We start from the raw sequence: 15394 nt of genomic DNA, 5'->3' as shown, positions 1-15394 counted from the left end.
ATGGAGGTGTCATAGCTTCATAGGCTCTGTTGTAATAAATGGCATCGTTTTGGAAAAGCTAATTCTAATACAAAATGTCACTTGACTATTCTTGAGCAGTGATAATCTTCAATTCTAGAAAAGCCATTAGCCTTATTTTTCTACTTTTGAAAACCTACATTTTCTGTTTTGGAACAAATATTTTGGTTTCTCCAAAAGTAAGATCTTTTTCAAAAAACGTGTCTTTTTGTAACTATTTTAGCAAAATCTAATTTCAAATGATTAGTATGTTTTTAGGAAAGGGAAAGCAGCCGCAGCATGTCATTTTTTAGTAAAATGTCGCGTTGCTGCCTGTCTCTGGGACAACGCTTCAGAAACAGCGAAGCTTTAACCCCATGGGGCAAAAGTCCCATTGATCAGGATTTCCTCCATAAAGTTGCTGCCGATACACCGCACCTACTTGTGTGGGCATCTGACTTCTGTTGATTTGAGTAGGAACGAGGTACCTGTTTACTTCTAGGGATTTAAGCCAGTTTTAATTTCACTCCTATTTCCCCAGCAGTTTCATCTGCCTGACTGACTTTTGCCAGTCTTCCCAGCAGACAGTACAATGTCTGTACCTACTAGAGCTTTTTTCTGAAGGTGTCCTCATATAATGCATTGCACTTAAGCGTGTGTCTCTGCCCTCCCATGTTATCTGTAGACCATCAGTGCCCTCTGCTGAATGGAGTGAGTTGTGGTTGCAATCTGGAAGAGATACAGCTCTTTCACTTCCAACACAGCAATGAATATTTCATGGGCTGCTGTCGATAAAAGCTCAGTGGTGTTTTCTGTAATGGTGCTGGTTGTTAAGTTTCCCAAGCAATGAGTGTATGTCAAAGTGTTTGCATAAATCCACTGAAATGTGTCTCCAACTTTTTAAAATATACAAATGAAGCTTTTGAATCGGCATGGCTTGGAAGTTTCGTCAGACTCTACGTGTTCTTTGCTTTGTTGTTCTCATGCCCTCATTTTTCTTGCTGTTACTTGTAATAGTTTGCAGTCGTGAACCTCTTCGCTTTCTGCTGTGTGTTGACTACCATGCCATGCATAACCCTTGTGAATTTACTTACTATCTTTTCTTTCTAGGTATGATGGTGATCAAATCTCTGGTGATAAGGAAAAGTTTGCAAGGTAGGCGTGTTCTGTAGAGCTCTTCTGCTGAGAGAAAAGAGGGGGATGGTCGTGCCCAAAAAATCTCAGTAGGTGTGCCTTAGCTTAGAGAGCTGGTTGTTTTGTTTCTAGGTGGGATGATGATCGAAGTACTGTTGACCCAGAAAGGATGGCCAGGTAGGAAAAAGGAAAACCAAATATGGTTTGCCCCCATTTCTATGTTGTATGATGCTATTCTGACTGATCAAAAGTCAGCAGGGTTGGCTGATCCAAAAATGCTTGAAATCGGAAATACTAACCCTGGACCTAAGTGGGTTTGGATCAGATCCCGCAGTCTACCAGAACTCAACGTCCCTCCAGAATTTCCATAAGAAAACAAAGTTAGAAATGACAGAATTAGGACATCATTCTGTATACATGTTTATGAATGCCAGGGTTCCTAGGGCAGACACTTTTGGAAGAGGAGCATAGCCCCTCTTTTTCTTTTAAGGGTTTACAGTTGAACTAGTTTCAGGAAAGTTTCAGGGTTTTGTTTGCTTGAACGTTTTCATGGCCAATTGATTAACATACTATTACTTTTTAGCTTTTATGAGCATAAATGAAATGGACTGTTGGATATTCTCTTTCTTCATAGGAAATTTTGCAATCTCTTTGTTTACTCTTTATAACGGTTGTTTTTAATGTTCAGGAGTATTAAAATACTTTAGTGGCAGACAATGGAATATGTATTTATAAATGTAAAATATATGTTGGATGTATGTGTTCTTTGTCTCTCTCTCTCTTCTTGATCACCATTTCTCTGAAAATGCTGAACTTAGAGCAGGCTTTCATAATGTAAAAATGCATTTTTCTTTCCCTTGTCCATGCTTATCTGCATGTATATGCCGACACGTACACACGCGTGCTCTTATGTACGCGTGCACTGTCACACAAGCTGTTCCAAGGCATTGTTATCTCCCGCATCTGTGCCGACCCGCACAAAGGCAGTTTATCAGATATTTGAAGTGGAAAGGTTCACTATTAAGGTGTAATAGATAGGTAAGTAGATAGTGACCTTAACCAAGGACTGTCTGTAATTTACTGAACCACCACGGGCTCTCATTGCAGGGACCTCTAGCTGGAATTCCTGAATATCGGTATAGTAAGCATAGGCATCAGTAGGAATAACAACTGTGCGTGTAGCCCTAACAAGTGACATTTCTGGAGGCAATGCCTCATGCATCTAACACCTATCTGTGCAGGGGCAAGAAGCACATTGTAAAGCGGGGCAAGCCCATGCATTCCTCTGTTTCAGGAAGCAGCATATTGCAACTCGGATTCTTTCCTGCATTTTAAGAAAAGGCTTCATTATTAAAAGTAGCCAAAAAGTGTGCCAAGTCTAGCTTCGACTTCCATGATCAGTCTTCGTCACAGTCAGCTCCAGAGAATGTTACAGTTTCTTTTAATGTTGTGTTACTATGCCGGTCAATGCTGGTGGACTCTCCAAGTGATCACCTTTCACATCTTGTTGGATCAGCCAGCGATCCCACAAGAAAATGCCATGCACGGCTCATTGAAATCAGTGGAAGATGCTGCTTTGACATCTGAAGCATCATGTACCTGTCGTGTACTTGTATTTAGCTGCCACCTGACAGGTACAGTATGGGGAAAATAAGTGCTAGGCACTGAAGTATTCTAGGTCCATTCGGACCATCTCAGATGCATATATTGGTGTAATTCCTTAGTAGTGATCAAGCAATGGTGATTTACAGTATGGGAAAACTGAACTCCCAGAGGTTCAGTTCTGAAAGGTTTTGGTGACTGTCCATTTTGAGAATTCTCAAATTCGACTCACCACCTCAGTCGTATGTTTGCTATAAAGGATTGAGAAAATTGGAGCTCAGCCCAAAGTGGGGCAGCATCAAGTACTGTCATTGTTGTTTCCCTGCTGTGCTAGGTTGTTCTCAAACATTAATTCTGGTCTGTGTCTGACAAGCCAGATGTTTACTTGCTGTCTTTCATACTCATTTTATTTATTTACTGGGGTGTTTTTGTATGTAGTGTTATACCATATATGGTCCCAGTCCTGCAATCTGATCCTGTAGGCATGTAGTGTCTCCCTGCAGGGATGTGGGATGTTCCACACAGCATTATAGGACTGGAGATCTGTCTTGTCATTGAGTGGGTTTTTTTTTTTCATAAGTCAGCACTGACACTTACTCCTGACCTGATCCAGCTGTTAGTGAGAGGTTTCCTCTAAAAGAGACCTCTTATAAGCAGATCCAACACCATGAGCAAGGACTGGAAGCTGTGAGATGCATCATGGCAAATTTGGGAGTTTGGCTGAAGTTGTCAGTTGTCAGTTCTTCACATTTTTCTACTTTGTTTTTTTGTCCTTAAACCAAAGGAGATTAAACTGGTTAAGAGATTAAGGCCAGAAGCCAGTAGCTAGAAATATGGGTTCTTTTCACAGCTATGGGCGAATCATGTTTATCCTTCTGGGGCCTGGATTTTCTGTCTATAAACTGAGGGATAATAGTGCTTAGCTTTGTAAAGCGCTTTGCTCTCCTGGGGTGAAAACAGCAAAACAAGTGCAAAGTATTATGGTTCGTTACCTCTAATTGAAATACTTACACCGATCATGTCTGCTTTTCTGTTGGTTTGGTGTTTCTTTAAATGTTCAGGGAGAATCATAGTGAAATTGAGAGACGCAGGAGAAATAAGATGACACAGTACATCACCGAACTGTCTGATATGGTACCCACTTGTAGCGCGTTGGCTCGTAAGCCTGACAAGCTGACAATTCTTCGGATGGCCGTTTCACACATGAAGTCAATGAGGGGCACTGGAAACAAATCTACTGATGGAGCTTACAAGCCTTCATTTCTTACAGAACAGGTAGATTTTTTGCAAATGTTTGTTTTCTCTGGTTTGTGGTCTTAAAAAATGTGAGGAAATGCTGAGAGGAGTGGAGTCTCAGCTTGATCCTTCACCGTTGTATAGTAATTGGTACAAGCTACATATCCAAGATGTGAATACAGAGAATTTTTTGTGACTCTTTGGACTTGATCTTGACTATATGACAAATCTTTCTCTCTGAAGCAGCAAAATGGGTGTTCTTACCATTGAGGTCTGTCCATCTGAAAAGCAAGTCACTTGCTGTCTCTCATCACTGGAGAGGAATTTTTACCTCCAGAACTGTGCTGTTCCCATCCTAACAAAGGTTCTCTAAAATAGGTAAACATGAATCTGGAAAGACTTTCCTCTCCCTCCTGGGTTTAGAGGAAGGTTAAAACATTGTTTAGTCTCAATGCCTAAGTTCCCAGCAGCTGAACTGGGCAGAGATGAATCCCATCTGTAGCGGCTGAGGTACTTCTTTGGTTATGTTTTTGATGGAAGAAGGAGGATGCACCCAGTGCTCGAAGAAAAACTGTGTTTAGCTGAACGCACTGGAAATTCCTACCACCTTCATTGTTTTTGAAGTCCTATGGGTGTAATGTGCATTTTTGTGGTCTGAACAATTTAAGCACTTACACATGTAAGTTATGGCTAGAGGCAATACTTCTTTCTATTAGAGAAACAGCAACTGCTGCTGACCTCTCAGTGTTCACATCTCTACTTATGCTGGCTTTCCTGAAGCGTGTTTCTAGAGGGACTGTGCCATTCAGCTGGTTGGTGGTAGGGGACCCTAGTCACTTCTCATTGCAACTTTTTGGGTTTTTTTGAACCTTGCAGAATGATAGAGTTTATCTTCATCTTTGTTAATGACGTATGCAAAACAGGTCTCATTATCCTCTGTATAGTGCAGCCAGCTATGCAGCAAGGTTTTTTTATATAGTAAGTGGTTCAGAATAGATGTGCTTTCTCTACAATAAAGAGGGAGAAGTTGAGGGTCTGTTAAGTGTTTCTTGAGATGAGTTATCCATTTCTTCAGTAGAATTTACCAGATTGTGATCCTCACCTTATCAGCTAATGTCTGCCACTTGCACACTAGCCGTGCTGAGCTGTCTAACCTGGAATGGGACTCGGATTGTCCAAAGCTGTCTGTCTGAGTTCCAGATGCGGCACTTTAACGAGCTCTGGTGGTCACTGGAGCCACCAAGCCAAGGCTATTCCAGCTTGTTTCCCAGGAGTGGGAGCGGTAGTTGTCATCCTTTCCCATGAGAGGTTTTCAAGCTCTGTTAAGCAAAGGTAGCGTTTCTGTGTGATGCATGCAAACAGCTGTTTGCATGTGCAATTCAAGATATTGGGTGTCTAGACTCAGTGTCTGAAAGTGAGGGACAGAAATACCCTACTTTAAAGGCCTATGGTCCCCTTTCCAGTCCACAGGTGGGGTCGGGGCTCTGGGTGCTGCATCTGAGGTGGATGTGTGGGTGTCTCAGGACAGAAGTACCCAGGATGATGAGCAGCCAACTGTGTAAAAAAAGGTCAAAGACAGGCGTGCTCCAGACCCTTTGGATCTCTGAAGCTTCATATTCACAGGCTGGAAAAAGAAAGCAAGAATTGATACAACCTTCTTGTGTAGTGGCTTGGGCCCCCTAACGGGAGAGGAGGCTGGGGATTCCTGTCCTTGTTCCCATTACACTTTCTGCCTTTTATCCAGCGGCTGTTTAAATGACAAACGGGGGCGGGGAAGAAAAAACAAAACAAAAAAACCCAGAAAGACTTGTTGGTTTCTCTCCAATTAAATTATTCAGGACGTTTAATTAAGGGATGAGTTTGCCGTATGAGTTATAGCTGTTCATTTCCTCTGTTTGTACTGTTAAATAACTTTTTTTTTTTTAATGTTAGATGCCTATCACACAATATGCAGTGAGTTTGTTACTTAATTTTCCTAAAGTGCATTTAGATCACCAGATGAAAGGCAATAAAGGAAAACAAAGTGTTGTTTGTTATTAAGATCAGCAATTTATGGCTTGCTGCAAGTTTGGTTCTGTTGTTATATCAATACTACAGTGAAAATTTCTGCCTAGGTTGTGATCAGCTACTAAGATCGCAAGCAAACAATATTCTTTGGCAGTGACAGATGTGTTATTTAATTCCCATTTCTGCTGGCATTCTGATCAAATGCTTTCTTTGGAAGGAACTGAAACATCTTATCCTGGAGGCTGCAGATGGGTTCCTGTTTGTAGTTGCAGCTGAGACGGGAAGAGTGATCTACGTGTCAGATTCTGTGACTCCTGTGCTGAACCAGCCACAGTCTGAATGGTTTGGCAGCACTTTGTATGAACAGGTTCATCCAGACGACGTGGAAAAGCTGCGAGAGCAACTATGTACATCTGAAAACTCTATGACAGGTCAGATACGTCTGATGTATGGTTCTGTGTGTTGTGGATCCCTGCAGAGTTTTTCTGACATTCAAAATGCCTGGTTTAAAAATCTGGTAAAAATGAAATTCAGCAAGATTAAACTGCCTTTTTCTTTCAGGCAGTGCAGTAATATAAATCTTCTTTTGCATGACTACATTTTGCTTCCTATTTGTTTGACTTCAGTCAAACCACCTTCACGTAGCTCTGCATTCAAACTTCTGGCTTGGGTAGGTTTGGAATCTGGATTATTTTCAGGCTTGGTCTGGAAGTCTAGGTTGTTTTCCTTTCGTCCTCAATGAACTTGTGACTTCTTTACAAATACGTGTTTCTTTAGGGCAGTGTTTATTTTGAAGGCAAAAATCATACTTTAGACTTTTCCATTTTCATAAAAGTTCCTTGTGGTTTGCTAACGGGAATCCTGGGGAAAAAAATCCAGTGTTTGGCAGCTGAAAGTCTAGTGGATTTTAAATGGGAGGCTTGCACCCCTAACAGTGGTGTAAGTTAGCTGTAAGTTGACTACCTCTCATTTTGCACATAAAACTAAACCATATCTTCAGTATAAATCTGGCTTTTACAGTTATTCATGCTCAAGACAGCCAGTAGGAAACTACCCTTGTCTTTAATAGGATACGTGTATGTTACAACTATGAGAATTAGGTAAATCCTGTTTTAACTCAAACTTGAAAAGGAGGAAACCCAACGTCTCTTTTTATTCTTCCACATAGTATGTTTATAGATAAACGAAAAAAGCTAGGGAAAAATAAATCCTGATCCATGCAAAAGTCACATAATTTCTCCTTGCTGTAGTAATTCAGAATTCTGACCTGGTTTGCTGGAAGTTTTGTTGTGTTTCATAACTCAGAGGACAGTGATCCAGTTCTGAGTGAACCTGCACACTGTTTACAGCTTCCATGTCAAAACAGTGCCAAATTCATGATTTCCTGTGGTTCGAATGTGATGTGGTTTTGGCAGAGCTTTCCTGTATTCAAATTGGAAACTCAAAGCAAAATTCTGTGGTGAAAATCCAGATGGATTGAAACCAAGTGAACAGTTAGGGGAACCTGCGCAGAGCAAAACAGCTGAATATCACACCACGAGACCTGCAAAAGAGCACAACCTCTGTTTTTATTATGTAGCATGTAATACATTTTAAGGTGCATACCCTCTTCCTCCAAGAAGCAGTTACTCCAGAGCCTCAGTGAACAGTGATGTTTTGACTTCCAAAAGTGCTCCGTTATGGGGCTTAACCTACTCAAACTAGAGCAGGACTAGACAAACGCAGAGCGCTTCTGAAAGCCCAAGTCGGTATTTTTTCCAGTTTTAACTATGTGCTTTTCTTTTACACTGAATTCGTCTGTAGCCAGTGGAAAGAGAAGTTCAAATAATAGTATTTATAGGGCTAAATCTTTTCCCTGCCTGAGTCTTTTGGAGTTGTCAGATTGACACAGAAAGCTCATAAATCTGCTGTACATGGACAGCTGAACATTTTCCCGGTGTGAGGAAAGCATCAGCCTGTTTAGAGCCAGGGTAGACTGTTTAACTACACTCCTTAAGGTGCAGAGGTAGCCTGGAGGTAGAAAGGTGCTTTGTAGGGACTGGAGAGTGTGTGTAGTTAAAACTGCTCCAAGCAAGTGCAAGTAAGAACAGTGCATAAGTGGTCCTGACTATATGGGGCACATTGTGCGAGTTTTCCTTTATGAAGTTATTGTGGTTGCACGTACCGTGCAGTTTTTTTGGCCAGCTGAACATCTCACAAGCCATAAACAAAATCATCAGTCTGCTTCTGAATCAAGCATAGACATACACTTGTATGTAACATCATCTCTCATAAGATCATCATAGAACAGACTTTTAAGGTGTCTGCTGCATTTTTCAAGCTTTTTAATAAAATTAGTGTAAAGCAAGTGATATCATAATATAGTCCTGCTTTTTGAGTAGTTCTGTTTTAAAGATGTGACTGGTGAAGTACATTTAGTTAGTATACTAGTAGTTTTGTCACTCTGAGGAGCATATAGATAAACAGAAAGCTCTGGATTTGTTACATTAAACTTGCATTTCCTTCACCCTGTAAGGTACCATTAAATAAGAGAAGCAGTCTTGTATAAGGACTGTCAGTCCAGCATCAATTTGCTTATAAACTGCCTGCAGCAGGACTTCAGCATCGCTCTTGCTCGTTTGAGATACCTTTCTGGGAGCAAGGTGATTCTAGAGTCCATTCAACCAGTTACACTTTCCTTCCTGTTACACAAACCATGTTCAGAGTAGCAGCTTTCTAACAGGTAGGAATAAAATGAAATATTGCAATGAAGAGAAATAATGGGTGCCTTAGCGACATTGTAAAAGAAGTCAAGTAGGCAAATACACTTCCTTTAGGTCAGTGTTCATCGAACCATTTGGGCAGCCCCCAGGTCTCTCTTGGCTTTCCAAAGTTATGTTTCACGCAGAACAAAGGGCAATGCAGAGCTTGAAAGAGATGCAAACCGCAAGCCAGCCAGCTGCGTTTGACATTTTTCCTGCTCAAAGGGAAGTTCACCACAGGCAGCAGGAAAATCCTCATCTTTTAGTGACCTCTGGCTGTTGAGCACAGGGTCTGCTTAGGGAAAAGAAGAGATTTTCAGGTGAAAGTGCAATGAAATGTTACTATTTTTACTTTTGCTCTCTTCCTCATCTTCTCAGGGTCCATTTTCTCAACCCTATAAACTTCTCCTTCAGCCCTTGAACTGGGGAAGCAATGACAGCATATTGACAAAGGAGAAACTTCACTTGCCTTGCATCAGATCAGAGCAGTGTCCTTGAATTGTATTTGTTTGTCCTGTTACAAACGCGGATCATTAGCACTGTGTTGCTGGGGTTTTCCCAGCACCTCTTAGCAATCCTGCTACCCAAAGAAGCTGCTCCAGACCCCGGGGACTTGGGAGGCTGCCACTGCCAAAGGGGAGTGACAGAGAACAAGTCGGTGGAGAAAGCAGGCTCCCTCTCACATTTCTGCCCCCAGGAATAAGACTGGGACTGGGGCTGTGGTTGCATGAGTGTTTCTTTGGCAGTCACCCCAGCTTATGCAATCTTCACCTCATCTCACCCTCTCCTCCTTTGGCATTTATGTGGTACTACAATGAGTCACACCAAGGGGGCTGACCCAGCCGAAAGCTAAGCTAAGCAAAAAAACCTTGGTTTTGGTAGAGACAGCTCTTTGGTCCACCTTATCGTAGGGTTGCTTGAAGTCTTGTACTAACACCAAGGAGAAGTGGGGAGTGAATAGTTAAGGGTAAGGAGAGGACAGGACTTCAGGAGCAGTAAAAGCATGCGCCAAATTGAAGCGGCTGTTTAACTATGGCCTAAACCACATAGTGTGTTTGGGGAGTTAAATGCTCGCTCTATTTTTAACTCTCAGGATATGGGGAAGGATGGATAGTTTCTATTCCATTTTATATCCTTGGAGGTTTTATTCCCTGGAAATGGAACAATTGTCTGCTTGTTTATTGTACATTAATTGCTAACACATTGTAGCAACAGGAAAGCTGAACCATGAAGTATATGTATGGTTTGAAATGCTCTAGAAAAGACGGCAGCTGAGACTTGATGATAGCAACAAATAGTGCTCCCAAGAAGTCTTTACATGCGTCATGGGCATGATTAATCAGAATGGGGCAGATATTCAGAGTAATAATTTTCCTTCTTTGTTCTTGGAAATCTGCAGATGGGAAAACAAATCAATTCAAATATGGATGAAGATCAGATCCCACAGTAGGATCCATTAGCAAAGACATCTTTGCCCTTAGGATGCACTGATGAAACTTGACGGATGTTGGGTTCAGATGCAGGTTTAGAGTTGGAAGTTGTGAAGGGCTGACTAACACACAGCACGGTGGAATCCTAATGCAAGTGAGAGCCTCTAAACAGCTGCAGACAACAAATCTCTGATGGTGCAGAGAACAGACCAAACTTAAATTTAAGTGCAAATTAAAACAGCTTTTGAAGAATACCTCTGCCACATTTACTCTCCAGAAAAATGACTGAGCAAGTATGTAGTAGACTGTCCTTCTGTTAAAATATAGTGTTCCAGAACACTTTGCTGGACTGATTTCTACCAGTCTAATTCTCCATAAGCAGTTCATGAAAAAGAAGAATGAGGAATATAGGTACCTCTGTATGGTCGCCTGGAAATACTCTAAGTGATTCTATGATGTGTCTGAGATATGCTTGTCAAGGCTGTGAGGTCCTTGTTCCTGCAGCCAGCATCTCCAGTGGTGCAAATGGGAAACGCCCAAGTTTATTACATTCAATTCTGAGCTCCAAGCGGCACAGCACGTAGTAATCCAGCTATAATGTCTTCCTTCAGCCTCACTCTCAAAAGCCAAGGTGAGGCAGGGAGCAGCGTATGTAATCCCATCCGTGGCACAAAGCCCCCTCAGGACATTCCGGTTCAGGAGGAGTCCTTGCAGACTGTTTTAGCTGAGCAGTTAAGGGGTGCTGAAACTGTGGACCTGTGACTGCAAGAAAATGATGAGAACCAGAACCTCTACAGCTTTCATTTTCAAATGATTTAAAAATGACTAAGTCAATTTACTTGCTAGCTGAAAAAGATGAATCGAGGTTACTTCTGGACAGAATTTGTATGCCAAGTTTAATCTTGGCATGATATTTTATTGCCATATTTTATAAGTACAAAAAAGTAGAACTTTATGATGGAAATGGTGACTGACCACAGCAAAAGTTGAGCTGATAGGTACCTTTTTAGAAGAGAAGGCCATTGTGTGACAATTCACTGTGGTTCATGAATATTATGGAAACATCACACCATGTTATACAAGGAGAGATTTGAATTGGGGAACCTGTCTCACGGAACCTTCAAATAACATGTTGTCTTGCAATGATGGTTTCAGCATATGCAGTTTTCTGTCCAACTGCAAAGCTTTCCGTTACCAAGCACAGTTTGTAGACACAGACACAAGATCCAGATGCTGTAGATAGAGTCAAATTGTCTGTAAAAATGAGAAAAATAGTGTTCAACTCAAAAGTGGGCAGTGCCAGAGACCAGTGGAGAAGCAAAGTAAAGCTTTCCACAGCACTGAACAGATGGGAAGTGCTCAACAAAGGGTAAATAACCATGTGAAAGAGAAGATTAGGAATAATTTCTCGCTACAACAGATACTCTTCCTGAAAATCAGTGCAGGATTTTTTTGTGCTGTGAGCTGTCTTATAATCCCGTGTCAATTTTCCAACTCTGATTTCTGCATGATCTTTCTTAGAAGAAAGGGAATTCTTCTCAGACACACAGCCAGCCAGTGAATGCAAATGTGGCTCTTATTCATGATCACTGTTTTGAACTCTGACTTCAGTCAATGATTTAGGAGAGACTCCAACTGATAGGGAGAAGAGGCGGATGAGACTCCTATTTGGCTTCATGTGCACAATTCTCAGAAGAAATTCAAAGACTAACTTGAGGCATGACCAGAAACTCAGCCCGGCAAATATAATTCTGTTATGCCTTAAATGTCATCATCGATAACGGTAAAACTCATGTCTAATGAAAAAGTAATACATTATCAAAACATTTAATTAATGGAATGACTTCTGCACTATATTAGCAAAGCAGGGAGCTTCTCCTCATCCAGTTGAAAATTGGATCAGCCTATTTATTTAAAAAAAAAAAAAAAAGGTAAAAAGGTCTATTTTAGGTATTGGTACCTAAAATTCTCTACCAAAAATATATTGTCAGATGCTCTGTCTTCCCTGTGTCTTTTGTAGAAATTAAGATACTTGCTAAAGATGGATGCTTTTCTACCTGGAGCTCTTACCTCTCCTTGAAAAAAAAAAAAAAATTTAAAAATCCCATGTGTTCAGAGAAGCATGTCCTTGCTGAGACAATCAACAAAACAAGGAGCTGTGGTAAAGCTCCTTTGGGACTTTATTCTCTAGCCTTTGGTTCTGAAGAGCACATTTATCAGAGGTTTATGCATCAGAAAGGTACTCTGTGTGTAAAGGGCTGTTTCAACTGACAGCACTTGATTTCTTTATTTTTTTTACTTCTGTCTGTGACCTCTTTTAAGTACATGAACCCTAAAGAACCATCTGTCTCTGAAACATGCCCAGCCCAGCAGCTTAGGAAGTCGGAGTACAGAGAATTAAAACCCGATCTCAGTATTTTAGATTTTAACATCTTAGCAGAGGATGACTGACCTAGTAAGACCATTAGCCTCTGGGCAGGTAGGGAATGAGTTGTATAATTCTTTGTTTATAGAAAGAGTAAATAGCTACTTGTGCTGTTTGTCCCAGGATAAAACAGTGGTTCATCATCAGCTGTTTTCATTGAATGTCCATGAAACGTAACTACCTGTGGGGTGAAGTCAAGCAGGCATCCAGTAAACAACATACAGCAAAGCAGGCGGGATGGGGAGGAGAGAAAGGTTCCATATGCATGATATGAGATGTCCTGAAATCTGTTACGTCTCTTGAGGACTGTCTGAAACTTGACTCTTAATATTTTATGGGATTTTCCACCACCACCCCACCCCCCACCCCATATTCCTTAGAAGGGTGGAGGCTGAAGACAGCTGTGCCAGGATTATTGCACCTGCAATGGAAGGGAGCAGAAAGATTTTTGAAAATAGAAGCTTCAACACTGAGGTTGTCCCCTCTTTTTCAGGACATGAATTCTTGAAACATACTGCCAAGTATAGAATATATATGACTGATTCATGTGAACAGGGTATTTCAGGTTTCAGTCTGGTTTTACTGTAGAAAAAGCCAATTTTGGCAAGGCATCTTTTCCTATTTTAAGTGTGAAATCTTGGAAGAGATTTGCCTCGTTGCTGACAACTACCAAATCACCACGTGATACCTGTTTTTCAGCAAAGTTATGTGGTCCCACCAGCATTGTGGAGAGTGAAGAGAATGTTTCAGATGTAAGACTTTCCATACACACCAGCCTGTTGCCGTGCCATTTTTCCAAAGAAAAAAATCTGCCCACATTTTTGTGGACTGTTTGTTCTCATAGAAGGAAGGTCACAGTGCCCACCAGAGGTGGCCTTTGAACTTGGGCAGTGCCAAGCATAGGAATTTGTGGTGTTTCAGCTTTAGTTCAGCTGGCGGGTTTTTTACATGTAGGATGGAGGAAATGAATGTTCTGCTTCCCCATCCCCATTCTGTTTGCAAGCAAATGAATTAGTGCAGTGGATGCTTAGGAGCAGGAGACGAGGGAGCTGTGCCTGTGTGGCATCTGTATCTTGGCTGTCCCGCTAGCCTGTGCTTAGGAGTGATGCTCAAGGCCTCCATGTCTTCAGCTTCTCTTCTGTCGTCGTTTGGTTTGAACAAGCACAGTTTGCCAACTCTATGTGACAAAATAAAAAAGCTTAGTGGGTGGGTGGGGGCCATCCAAGTCCGTGAATTGTCTGCCTTCTGGAGCCCAGCACAGGAAAGTTTTAAACATTCTGTGCATTAAATTACACATATGGGACTTCATGTTTCCTTTGCAAGTGGATTGCCCTGTTTTTCAGTTGAAGTGGGTGAAACAAATCCTTCATTCAGTCGTGGCTGTGTGACCAGTGACTGTGGTCCCATGATCTTACAAGGGTAATGCAGAGGGTGGAATTTGGCTTTTTGTGTTGTTTATGTGAGAAAGAGGACTTTATGGCCTTAGAGAGCCGTTCCTGCCCTTTGACACAATAGACAATACCACAGAAATAAGAAAAAGCCAGTCTGCTCTCAAAAAATAGGTACTTTCAAGTGATCATATTTTAAACGTATGGTACATTTAATCTCTCTAACTTACTCCAAGAGAATTTTGTTTTGCTTTGGTCTCTAGGGCTGTTTCGGGGGGGGAAAAAAATCCCAAATATTGGGAGAAGCCAGCTATGTATAAAGCAGTTCATAAAGCAACTCCTACACAACCACAGTGACCCAGTGGTCTCCCTGCTGCTGAGACACTCCATTTGGGTGGATAGTACTGGAAGGAAAACTAGTGATAATAAGTTGCATTTTTTTAAATTACTTTGGTAATTATAATGGTAGTTTTAAGAGGTCAGTACATGTTTTCACCAAAATAAGGAAGCAGCTTTAGCCTAGTACTCTGAGATAGACTTGTTACACCTGATTAGCATGAGGGAATGCTTTTAGGGTGGATTTTCAGGTGCTTGGGCATGCATGTGCAAGTGGGTTTTGCGGTTGTTATTTCTCTTCAGTCTTCGCCGTGAGTTTCTCACTCGGAAACTGCTGCGTACTTAGGTCTATTATCACAGATGTTCGACTGGATCATTTTCAGTTGCTGGGTTTCAAGGGTGGTGGTTTTTTTTTAATGTTCAATATTTATTCAACCTGCTCTGTTTTGTTAAACATGGTGAAATATATGGAGTTAGTGATTCCCCCCCCCCCCTTTTAAAAAGTACTAGCGTTTCACAAATACCTAACCAACTACATTACTTAACACATTGCCATTAAAGCAGTCTGAGCGTGCCTCTCAAACCTTTTGGCACTGGCGCTGCTTGCAACCCTGTGTAAATCTCAGATGCTTCACTGCTTCGATGGGAACTCCAGAGATGCTGGGAGGGTGCGGTATTAGCCTTAACATCTGCCCTGTGGAGAGCTAGCCTTTCCTTTAGCCTAATTTGAATGTTCTGTTGTCTCAATGAAGTTAATACAATGCACTAAAATATTTTATTGTTAGGTGATGAGCTGTAGCAACAGGGTGGGGAGGCAGAGGGAGGAGTGGTGGGTGCCTTGGAGTGACAGTAGTCCACCCTGAGTGTCCGCTTGCTTCAAAAGGGGGATAAGTGACTTATCCCGTGCTGCTGTCATCTCTCTCCCCTTGGCTGAAGCGCTCCTATTTCATAATACCGGGACTTCAGAGGCAGGACTTCCACGGTCTTTGTCCCTTCCCCGGCCTCCCACCAGTTTGCTGGGACCACAGTACCCACTTGCTCCTCGCTGGTATCCTGCACAGAGCTGTGTGGAGGGAAATGCCTCCCGTACAGCAGCAC

At 41.7% G+C, this 15394-nt stretch overlaps 1 protein-coding gene across 5 annotated transcripts in view; it reads left to right on the top strand.

The window, feature by feature from the left end:
* Nucleotides 1-15394, top strand: part of ARNT2 (aryl hydrocarbon receptor nuclear translocator 2) — a 109878-nt gene that overhangs the window by 34729 nt on the left and 59755 nt on the right. For 4 of the 5 annotated variants that reach the window (XM_087744218.1, XM_087744217.1, XM_087744220.1 and 1 more), the window contains exons 4-6: nt 1108-1152; nt 3795-4008; nt 6194-6407. In XM_087744218.1, the coding sequence (XP_087600344.1) occupies nt 1108-1152; nt 3795-4008; nt 6194-6407 (473 nt within the window). The remainder of the gene's footprint in view (nt 1-1107; nt 1153-3794; nt 4009-6193; nt 6408-15394) is intronic. The other variant, XM_087744221.1, reaches the window with a different exon arrangement.

Source organism: Nipponia nippon, unplaced genomic scaffold, assembly GCF_047370975.1.
Source record: "Nipponia nippon isolate SJK-2023a ecotype South Korea unplaced genomic scaffold, ASM4737097v1 scaffold_9, whole genome shotgun sequence".
Classification (NCBI taxonomy): Eukaryota; Metazoa; Chordata; class Aves; order Pelecaniformes; family Threskiornithidae; genus Nipponia; species Nipponia nippon.
Note: the sequence above shows the minus strand (reverse complement) of the source record. Positions and strands in the feature narration are given on the sequence as shown.